At 46.2% G+C, this 12,167-nt stretch overlaps 1 protein-coding gene across 1 annotated transcript in view; it reads right to left on the minus strand.

Annotated features, from left to right (window-relative positions):
- Positions 1-5,113, minus strand: part of MCF2L2 (MCF.2 cell line derived transforming sequence-like 2) — a 344,940-nt gene extending 339,827 nt beyond the window's left edge. Inside the window, exon 1 of the mRNA XM_084847599.1 lies at positions 5,035-5,113. Within this exon, the coding sequence (XP_084703725.1) occupies positions 5,035-5,113 (79 nt within the window). The remainder of the gene's footprint in view (positions 1-5,034) is intronic.
- Between the last annotated feature and the right edge of the window lie 7,054 nt (positions 5,114-12,167).

Genomic DNA, 12,167 nt, shown 5'->3' on the forward strand with positions numbered 1-12,167 from the left:
TTAATTTGATTTGTACCTTGCCTTTCTACCAAGAAAATGGCACTCAAGGGGGCTTACAAACTATAAAAAATAAAATAAAAACTTGATTAAAACAATAAAACAAAGGCATTAAAAACAATTAAGTGCGCAATCCTATGCATGTTGTAAGCTTTTTCTCTTTCTAACCATGCATAGGATTGCACCCTAAGAGTTCAACCCTATGCATATTTAAACAAAGAAGTCCAACATCTCCTAGCATTTCCCAGCCAATATAGCTGGCTGGCGAATGCTGGGTGTTGTAGGACTTTTTTTCCATCTAGACGTGCATAGGATTGCATCCTAAAAACCACAACAGAATAAAAACAGCACCCACTCCAACAGACCAGCTTACACACCAAAGACTTGCTTGAATAAAAACACAGACAGAAGGACAATGGAGAGGGAGCCAACCTAGCTTCATTCCGTAAGGGAGTTCCACAGCTTGGCAGCAGCCACTGAGAAGGCCCCCCTCTCACATCACCACCAAATGCACCTCTGAATGGGGGTGGGGGCGAGGGAGGCACAAACATCTAAACTGGGGTAATCTCATTTAGAGGGTACCAGCAGGTTGGGGAAACCTAGATTAGGCGATTAAAGCCAGGTTACTTATCAACTCATTTTTTAAAAAGTGGCTGATAGTCTTTGTTAAAAGGAATGTCCTAGTGAAAGTACCAGTACAGGAAGGCCTCTCAACTCTTCTGCCCATTTTTGGTCCTTAAAACCCAACAAAGGCGCACAGAATGACATCCAGATGTGGTGCAGTGTTAAGCTGCCCATGACGAATTGCATGGAAACAGCGCATAAAACGGACAGCATTTACAGTTCACGCATAATGCAGGACCACAATCAAGAGGACGCGCTCCAGAGGCAAGTATGATTCCTTTGCAACAAACAACCTCTTAAAAGAAACCAAGGGCTATTAAAATGGCTTCCATAGCGATTCTATTTTTGCATTTTTTTCAAAGAACCAAACAACCCGATTTAACATAATTCGGCTAAACTTTTAACTGCAGGCAATGCATTTAATGGAGGTAGCTGCCTATCCCACAGGTCGCAGGGTAACCACCCCACAGACACAGTTTGCAAAGATGTAGAAGGGGGAAATCACACACAACCATTTGGAGGAGGCTAGCAAAAGGCACAATCTGGTTGAGCTAGCTGGGGTCCTGCACAAAGTTAGGTCTGCCAGCCTCAGCACACTCACTCTTCCACTTCTCCCTTCACATCTGTAAAGTAAATGCGGTTAGGATGGAAGCATAAATGCTGATTCACACATGCATGTACATTTCTTAGCAACCCCTATCAGTCAAGGACTTGAGTGATCCTGGGACAGGTCAGGTGGTGCCCAAGATTTCAGAGGTCCAGTCCGTGATGGCTTGGGATAGGACCGTCAGTGTCATAGCACCCGCTCAGTGATGGCTACAGGGTTTCGAGGGCCCTGAGGGAGACACCCTCCATGGGCCCCCTCCCTCAGAGAATCTACTTTCTCACTGCCATTGACAACAGCTGCTCGTCCCCCTCATCCTCGTCCTCATCATGGCTACCATTTGCTTGATGACAGGCAGAGAGGCAGTGAGCAAGTAGGCCACATGGCATCTGCTGCTCTTCCTTCACTGCCAGCATCGTCTGGGCCTGAGTGAGAGGCAGGTGAACAAGCAGGTTGCAATGGTGAAGAGGAGCAGCACCTCCAGAGCTCTTGTCAGTGGGCTCCTGCTGGACTGTGGGCCTTGGCTGGTGCCCAATCATGCCTGCCCTTGATGCCAGTCCTGCACTCACTCTCTGGAACTCCCTACTACTACAAATTAGACAGGCGTCAACCCTGCTGGGTTTACGGCACCTGTTGAAAATGTCATTTTTCCAACATGCGTGCCCAAGAAAGATAATAATTATAATAATACTTGCAGGCAAACAGGTGGATTGCATCCACAGAAAAATACTGCATATGAATTGAGGTCAGGAGACCCTGGCAGCCCTGCCTGTGATTCCTAAGAGCTGTTTCACACATACAAGACATCCCTTGAGGGTGCAATTATGTAGTGTTGACTACATGACAGATATGTGAACTTATGCTTTCAGCGCGGCTCACCAATGGGTAGATTGGACAAACCTCCCAGGCACATGTTTACTATCTGTTCACTGACACGTCTCTCTCTTTCAAACAGTTCATGATTCAGTACAAGGGTACTGTGCGTGCACTCTGTTCTGTATTGTTTGAAGCCATTCCTGTTCCACTGAAATCAATGGCACGTCTTTACCAGACGTATAAGCATTCAAGTCCTGCAGATGTCTATAGGATTAAGGTGTACCAGAGTTTCTTTGGATGGCACCTAAATCTCATAAGGCACTTTTCAAATGCAAAAACATGATAGGAATGGTTGATGTTCATACTTAACAAGAACGTGATATAGCATCTGAAAAATACAACGTATTTACATGGCACGACCTAGAAGAACACACACAATACTTCACTAAAACAGCCTCAGATAAAACAGTCACCGCTTAAGAACCCCCCTGCCCAAGGCTATAAATGGATGGCCCCTTTAATTTATTATTTCGCTAATAAACCTGCCTTCTATTTTTGGAGCTAGCTATACAAATAGAGGTAATGACAATATGAGCAAGATGCTTTGGTTTCCTAATAGAAATGATGACTAATAGTTATTGGTAGAAAGGCTGATTAGACTGTAAGCCAGTCTGCAGGGCTTGTATTATTTTTAGCATGTGTATAGCGCCTAGCAATTTTATTTTTACATTTATATCTCACCTTTTCCCCTCTTCCAAGGGATCCCTCCTCCTCTCCATTTTACCCTCACAACAACCCTGTGAGGTAAGTTAGCTGAGAGTCAGTGATTGGCCCAAAGTCACTTAGGGCGCAATCCTGGCTGGGGCATGCTGGGAGTTGTAGGCCTTTTCTCTATCTGAACATGCATAGGATTGCGCCCTCAGTGAACTTCATGGCCTGAGTGGGGACTAGAATCTGGATCTCCCAAGCCCCAGTCCAACACTCTAACCACCACACCGCACTAGCACTTTACAAACAAACAAATACAATTAGTAAAAAGAGATCTCATCCAAGCAGGCTGGCCTCTGGGGTCAGAATCCCTGGGTACCTGCCAAGGCTCACACAGCCCAGCAGGAAACCTGTAGTTAATCCTCTGAAGACTTTTCACCTGTTGCTACTTGTCCAGCGCCCTGCACTGCCCACGCAAGCAGTGAGAGGAGGGTGGAGAAGAAGTGGGAACTTCCACCAGTATTACTGCTGGGCTTGGCAGGGCCTTAGATGGTGGTGATATCCCCTCTCCCAGATAGTGGGGGTGGCAGTGGAAACTGTGAACTCACTCCCCTGGGGGTCGGTCTCCTCCCCTCTCCTTACCTTGAAGCAAGTGTGGACCAGCAGCAAGCAAGAAAGATGGTCTAGCTGGCAAGTGCTGCTGGGGTCTTCCATTTAATTCCTCCACAATGCTGCTGGGGCCCCAACAAAGTGACACTCTGTCAGGGCCCCCTTAGAGACATTCTTGGGGAATCAGAATTGTGGGCCCTAAAAAAAGGGCTTGCTGGCTGCTAGATGGATTTTTTGCAGTTGTTGGCACACACCGGCCTCAAGGTAAGGGGAGGGAAATGGGGTGGTGGCCACCCTGGAGGGCTCAGGACCTCAGCAAATGCCCAATAGTGCCAAACCCTGATGCCAGCCTGACGTCTACATACACTAACTCTCCTTCTGGGAGGTGGTACAGATGGGCATAGAGGGAGAAGCTAGTGAATGGACAGCAGCAACAGGGACAAGTAAGAGGAGAAGGTGGGCCACTGTGATCATTTTGACCAAAACCTGGAACCAGAACTGGATCTGATCCCGCCCGCCCCCCATTATGAACATGTCAACAATATGGTACATCTTTAAGCCTACAAATACCTCTTATGGGTGGAAATGGAGTGTGTTCCAACTACATTATATGCCTTTGTCAAATATACCAATCATGGTATAGTTCCCTTTTTAAAAAGCCAACAGCATTATAGGGCTCTTCATAAGAATGTAAGAAGAGCCCTGCTGGATCAGACCAAGGGCCCATCTAGTCCAGCATTCTGTTCACACAGTGGCCAACCAGCTGTCGACCAGGAAGCCACAAGCAGGACATGAGCACAACAGCACCCTCCCACCCATGTTCTCCAGCAACTGGTGTACATAGGCTCACTGCCTCTGGTACTGGAGGTAGCACATAGCCATCAGGACCAGTAGCCATTGCTAATCTTCAGGACTATCATCATCATCAGGATAATGTGCATTCAGTAACCCCATTGGGGTAACCCCCACTATCTGGGAGAGGGGACATCACCACCATCTCAGGCCCTGCCAAGCTCAGCAGCAGTACTGGAGGAAGTCCCCACTTCTTCTACAGCTTTCAAGACTAGGGATACACCTGCTCACGTATTCCAGAACCACTGAAACAGCCCCAATGGATGAAAGAGTGCATCCGTGTTCGCTTTAATATTTCAACTGGCTGCAATTTTAATTTTGATTAGACGATGCTTATGGACACGCTGCATTTAACCATTTACTCTGCTCCTAAAGTGCTTCCCCTTCTAAAATGTATCTGCAGGAATTATGAAGTATACGCAATAATTCCACATTTTGCAAATTTAGTCCGAAGCCAGTGAGAGCAGTAACCTCCAATACCCTTAAAAACACAGACGCACACAGGGATCATACCAAGCTCACTTAAACGCATAGAGCACAATTAATAAAACATAACTAAGGATAACAACTTGCCGGCTTGACTCAGTGCACCAACCATATTTAATGCCCAGAAGATGCACCCCTCCCCTTTCCAATGCACAGATCTGCTAGGATGCCACACTCCCCCTCCCTCCCCCAGGTGTAACACTGACACACAAAAGCATTCCAACCTTGTGGGTAACAGCACCATGGCAGCCTAGAGGGAGGGGATCCCGACACGCCTGTCCCTACAAAAAAATCAAGTGGTGGGGGGGGGGGAGAACGACAAAAGGTGCCTTCCTTACCCACATGAGTGATGACTGTAGCCAGTCGCTGGGTTAGCTCCTGATGCGACATCTCTTCTTCTTTCAACCAGAAAAGCATTTCACCCGGACACGACTGCACAGCATCCAAAAACACAGACACCCCTCCCCCCAACCCCCACACCACCCCCAAAATGTAGCTGGAGTGAGAAGCAGCTCAGCTACAAGCACAATGCATGTGCCACTCCCACAGTGTCGGATCCTTCCAGAGCGCTACTGGCCGGATTCTTGCACCCTATTTTGCATTGGCCGGCTCTTCTTGTAATATCCTGGAGCGCACGCTAGCAGTTCCTCCTCGCAAGGCCCTTTCCTAAGCTGTGATACATTTCGGAGCTCACCACCACCCACAAATCCGTATGTCATTCATTCTGCTGCTGCTGCTCCCTCTTCTCTCTCTGTCTCTCTCTTAAATGAGGCAGATCTCTCCAGCCGGCAGCTACCTAATTTCCAAGGAGACTCTGAGATCCTAATGCTGCGAGGCAGGAAAAACAAATCCCAGAGCTGTGACACGATTAAAATGATAATAGGCAGCACGCTTGCACTAGAAAATCCGACTGTTTTAGCCTGAGGGTCCCTCTCCCCCCTTTCTCAGACAGAGAGGTTAGGCGTATTCTTACACACACACACACACACACACACAAACACACACACACTGCTTCCCCCCAATGCAGCTCCACCTTTGCGATTAAGAGATGAAAGTGGGTTAGGCTCACAGGGTAATGGCTGGCAAAGACTGAAGAACGAAGAAACTGCACATATGCACATGCCCATTAATTTGCACACACAAAATGCCTGGAGACTCTCCTCCCATACGTGTGCCGGAATCCATTTAAATCCGTCATTCCTTCTTAAAACATATATCCTACACACAGCACCGCAGAGAATAAACCAGCGCGAGGTCTGTTTCAAGTGAAACAAAATTGGTACACAGAAAGCACTTCCATGTAAAAGAAATAAATAAAGAGAAATAATAAAAATACCTAGCATGTATGGAGTGCTGTAGATTGTTCGCAGTTCTCTTGGTGGAATCGTTACAACAGCCCTGTCAGTGCCATTACACACAAGCACACACAGGGCAGGTGTGTCTGGGTGGGGTGGGGTGGGGTGGGGTGGGCGTCTCACCCAAGAAATGAGTTCATAGCATAGCGAAAGGTGAGATCTGAACCAGGAAATTTCCAAGACAGAATTTGCTGGGTTTCTATCCTACACGAAGCAGCAGCATGGAAGTGGTATTTTGCCCACAGGTGCTTTCATGCAATGTGACTTTCTTTCTGCCTTTCTTGCAGCCAACAATGTGATGTGGCTGCAAAAAAGGCAAATGCTATTTTGGGCTGCAGTGATAGAAGCACAGCTTGCAAATCCCTGGAAGTACTAGTTCCCCTCTACTCAGCACTGGTTAGGCCTCATCTGGAGTACTGTGTCCAGTTCTGAGCACTGCACTTTAAGAAGGATGCAGACAAACTGGAGAGGGTTCGGTGGAGGGCAACAAAGATGATCAGGGGACCGGAAACAAAGCCCTATGAGAAGAGACTGAAAGAAATGGGCATGTTTAGCCTCGAGAAGAGAAGACTGAGGGGAGATACGATAGCACTCTCAAAGAACTTGAAAGGTTGTCAAAGAGAGGAAGGCCAGGATCTCTTCTCGATCATCCGAGAGTGCAGGACACAGAATAATGGGCTCACATTACAGGAAGCCAGATTCCAGCTGAACATCAGGAAAAACTTCCTGGCAGTTAGAGCAATGTGACAATGGACCCAATTACCTAGGGAGGTGATGGAGACACCACCACCATACTGGAGACATTCAAGACGAGGCTGGACAGTCATTTGTCAGGGATGCTCTGACTTGGATTCCTGCACTGAGTAGGGGGCTGGACTCGAATGTCTTGTAGGCCCCTTCCAACTCTACTATTCTATGATATAAGAATACCATTCTGATTTCTACCCTGGGGTGACTTCCATGAGGTAACATTTCTACCATGCTGGCACCCACCCTGAGCCCTTGGAAAGGGTGGGATAGAAACCTTGAATGAATAAGTGTTTGATGCTACATTCGGTTTGCCCCCCTCCCAAAAGGCCCATCTGTTTCTTTCTGAAAGTCAATAGTGAGGTGCATTGCTGCATTTCTTGTGGGAACTCAATCTAAAGCCTTGAGGCTACTACAGAAAAGGCTCTTCAACATTCCTAATATCTCTAAATGATTAAATTTTGAGCAAGGCCTTATTTGAAAATCTGTGGAGTCCTATGCCGACCTAGCTAACTCCCAGAACTGTTTATAGTGCACAGGCCAGACAGGTTTACCTGGTTAGTGGGTAGTAGACTCAAGTCTGGGCTGTACCACTTCAGGATGCAGGTGGGGGTTCATATGATGGAAAGCTCCTCCATACCAGAAACATAACCATGAATAAATCCCTGCACCTAGAAAAATAGCGTGTCAGTGAGAAAGCCAAGCTATATAAGCCTTCCTCTTTGACAACTATTTTTCTATGTGCAAGGATTATTATTATTTCACTGAGAGGCATTCAGTCCCCCACCTGAAGCCTGCAGTGGTACAGCTCAGACACAGGTTTACCGCCTCAGTGATAGCTAGGCCTTATAGATATATTTCCAGGCCCAATTCAAAGTGTTGGTATTAACATTCAAAGCCCTTAATGGCTTGGGCCATGTTATCTGAAGAATCGCCTCCTCCCATATGTGCCTGTCCAGACCCTAAGATCATCCTCAGGGGTCCTTCTTTGGAAGCCCCCATCAAAGGAAGTGAGGTGGGTGGCTACCAGGAAGAGGGCCTTTTCTGCTGTGGCACCCCGGCTGTAGAATGAGCTCCCTAGGGAGGTTTGCTTGGCACCTATGTTGTACTCCTTCCAGCGTCAGGTGAAAACTTTTTTATTCTCCCAATATTTTAGCATTTTAGCTTCCTAGTCTTTTAGCTTTGGTGTTTTAAATCCGTATTTTAAATCTCTGCTGCTAGGTTTTGTTCTGGTTGTACTGTTATATTGTGGTTTTAAGCTTTCATTTTTTATTGTTTTATGCTGAGCTTTGTGGTTTTAATTTATGTGAACTGCCCAGACAGCTTTGGTTATTGGGCAGTATAGAAATAAATAAACAAATAAAAATATGAGGAAATAATTTCACAAGTGGGACAAAAAGTTGCAGAGTGGAATGCTCCCCGTTCAGCATTCCAGTCACCCTGTTCCACCACCCCCTTGCCTCCATCCTCATAGGGCTGTTGTTTTAGACTCCCCCTCCCCACTTAGGGCTTCCCCCCACCTTATTGTTGTATTCTGCAAACCTCAGGGTTCCTGCTAGCCTGGTGATACTTTTCTCGTGTGCATGGGTGGTGCATACCATTTTGGCTACATTAACATAGGTGCTCACAGCCTGAACATCAAAAATAGATGGAATGATGGGTTCAGACCATGTACTGAAAGTCTGGACCTCAGCTGAAGAACTTCAGAATTTAACTTACTCTAACAGGATACCTCTACAGGGCCCTCATTTGCAAGTACAGTCAGGTTGCCAGGAAGTCAACACTGTGTATGGATGTAAGTAGAAGATAGATCAGTTATAGAAAATATACATTGCTTCTTCACATGGAGCTTTTATCTTGCGATTGAGATGGCTCTCTCATGGAAGTTTGCGGGCTCTTTACATGACACCATGAATCTCCAGGGTGTCTCCTGAACTACATGCCCTTTGTTCCATTTTTAAACAGATTTGGGGATGTCAGAGAATTCCGCCACAGATCTCAGGGAGGCCGAATGCCAGCGCATTCGGCCCCCCGAAATCGGTAGCGGAATGGTCTGCCCCCCCGCCCCCCCGGGACGGGACTCACCTTGGGCGGATCTTCCTGGTGGTGGCAGCTCCGGCAGCCGGTCTTCTGACCGGCTGCCACCGCCGCCATTTCCAGTTAAAAAAAAAAAAAAAGTGATAGGCTATGTAAAGATTTACGTAGCCTATCACAGCTAGATTTTTAAATAGGCTACGTAAATCTTTACGTAGCCTATCACGGCTGATTTAAAAGAAAAAAAACGTGCATACGCAAATGGCGGCGCCCACGGGCGCCGCCATTTGCGTTCCTTATTTTGGCATGTCTTAGTCTACGTAAACATTTTCGTAGACTAAGATGGCAAAAATAAGGGGAACGCAAATAGCGTAGACGCTACGCTATTTGCGTTCCCCTTATTTTCGCCGTCTTAGTCTACGTAAATATTTATGTAGACTAAGTTGTACCAAAATAAGGAACGCAATTGGCGGTGCCCATGGGCGCCGCCATTTGCATATGCGCGTATTTTTCCCTTTTAAATCAGCCATGATAGGCTACGTAAACATTTATGTAGCCTATCACAGCTGACTGCAGGGACGCAAATGGCTATGGCCGCTGCCATTTGCGTCCCTGCTAGCCAGCGCCCGGATGTCCGGCCGCTGGCGGAGCCAGCCGGCGGCTCCGCAGAATCTCTGCGGAGCGGAGCCGGCCGGCCAGGATTCCAGGGGGGGAGGAACGGAGCACCTCCCCCCCCCCAGCGAGGATTCCAGGGGGAGGGACGGAACACCTCCCCGCCAACCATTAGCATAATCCCCGAAAGGTAAGTGATTTTCGTACATCCCTAAACAGATTGCATATAATGAGCTATGAAATTACTCTGTTGTGTTCCACTTGAGTTCCCTCTGTGAAAAGAGGAAAACTAGCAAAAAGAGGAGCGAGATCAATGAAAGATAATGGAAGACTCAGATAAGGGGGAGAAGGAGGGGGGAAGGGGAGGGGGGAAAGGAAGCGTGTGTAAAGGGAGTCAGTTGTGATCCTGCATTTAAAACAGAAAGCCTCATTTTATATGCAGGAATTTAGGCTGGTGTAGAGATACCCTCAGATGGAGGGACATAGTTTGTGTGATATTCTGGTCCCATGCTGTGGTACTTTACCTTATTGGTATACTCATGAATACATTTGTTTACAAAATATACAACACTGGGCAAGTTGACCAACTTCCCAATGATTTATCAGCCATTATATCAATCATGATCATATGCACAGTGTTAAGTCTAGAAGTAACAAGATTAGGGGCATCTCTACACTAGCCTAAGATCCTGCATTTAAAATGGGGCTTTCTGCTTCTGCTTTAAATGCAGGATCACTCCTTCCCCCCCTCCCCTTCCCCGCTCCTTCTCCCCCATAGCTGAGTCTTCCATTATCTTTCATTGATCTTGCTCCTCTTCTTGCTGCTTTAACTGTTTTGATGGAGGGAAGTGAAGCGGAACACAACCGGGTAATTGGGATAGCTCATTATCTGCAATGAGTGCAATCTATTTAAAAACGGAACAAAGGGCATTTAGTGTAGGAGATGCCCTGGAGGGTCACGGCGTCATGTAAAGAGCCTGCAAACTTCCGAGAGAGAGCCATCTCAATTCTCAATCGCAGGATAAAAGCCCGGTGTGAAGGAGCCCTAAATTCTGTTTGTGGTTTGAATTTGTTACATTTCTAAAGTTCTTTTGGTGGACACTCACTTTTTCTATTTTTGTATCAGTATCCCATATGTACCTGCCCGGATCCTGAGATCATCCTCAGTAGTCCTTCTCTGGGAGCCCTACCAAAGGAAGTGAGGTGGATGGCTACCAAGAAGAGGGCCTTTTCTGCTGAGGTACCCCAGCTATGACATGAGCTTCCATGAGAGTGCCTGCCTACTGGTGCTCTTTCTGGTGCCAGGTCTCTGGCGCCTTCTTACTTCTCCAGGCATTTTAGTCTTTTAGTCCTGTTGTTTTAAACCTGTTATTGTATTTTAAATTTCTGCATTGCCACTAATTTAACTTTGATTTGACTTGTATACTGTAGTTTTAAACTTTTAAATTTTATATTGTATTTTATGCTGCATTTTGTGGTTTTAATTGTTGTGAACTGCCCAGAAAGCTTCAGCTATTGAGCAGTATAGAAACATAATGAATGAATGAATGAATGATTGTGATTTCATCTATATTGACCTGGTATGCTTTTGTGTGTGTGTTCTGTATGCATTGTCTGTTGCTACATTTTGACTATTGAATTCAGGCTTCACACTGGTGTTGGTAACGTAACTGGCTTATTAACAGGTTTTTATAAATTTCTCTGGCAGGCTGCTTAGCGCAGGCCTACAGCAATGTTTCTCCAAGGCTAGTCTTCCCCAAACAGGTACTTCCCGGATATTTTGGACTTCAGCTCCCATCAGCCCCAGCTGGCATGGCCAATGGCCAGGAATGCTGGGAGTTATAATCCAAAACAACTGAAGGGTGCCAGGTTGGGGAAAGCTGTCCTAGGCCAAAAGAAGGGAAGGAGTCTAAAAGCTCACAATTCACTGTGCCTGAATATATCACACTGTACACTTTGTTATCTGAGAACAGCTCAAGTCCTGCTCTGCTTTTGAGTCCTTCCTGCAGTATATTTATAGTTGTATGCAAAACAAAGGTAGGGAAAGCAACCCTCAGATATGCAAAACGTAATGTGAGAAGAAGAAATCCTAATATGTCAAAGTCTCACTATAATACTTCAGTCAAGCCACTGGAAGTACAAACTCAGGTGGCAGTGACAGGTACAAACTTTAAAAAGGAGCATAGTATTACAGTTTAGCGGACTCGATCCCTGGCCCAAAGTACCACATTTTGAGAGACTAATTTATGCCTAATTCCTTGGTCTACTAGGGCAAATATAGCAACCTTCTGCACAAAATCCCCATGAGATACCAAATGGATGCTTTTCTCATCATCATTTAAGAATAAAATCTTAATACTATTTCTTTGCACATTGAGGGATGCTCCCAGGAGACTGAGTCAGACTGGCCACAATTTTTAGAAGCAGAGGAAGAGAGGGTGGGAGTTGATTGTTTAAAATGGGAACATTATAGAATAAGAGCAAAGCCCATCAGATTGGATAAATTAAATAAGAGGGGAAATTGTAGATCAGAGATGCCCAGGAGCTGGGCTGAGCCTGGATACAAGAGCGGAACAGCTGTCTTTTTGGTGGATACTGATGGATCCCCTGGGTGTCTCCAGATGTCCTTTGGAACAGCTATAATGGATAGAGAGCTCTGATACCAATTTGGAGCCCAGCTGGTATATAAAGCTAGAATTAAAAGAGAGAGAGAGGTTGATGGA

Source organism: Heloderma suspectum, chromosome 3 (assembly GCF_057233095.1).
Source record: "Heloderma suspectum isolate Gila_16-S chromosome 3, 16-S_ref, whole genome shotgun sequence".
In the NCBI taxonomy this organism is placed as follows: Eukaryota; Metazoa; Chordata; class Lepidosauria; order Squamata; family Helodermatidae; genus Heloderma; species Heloderma suspectum.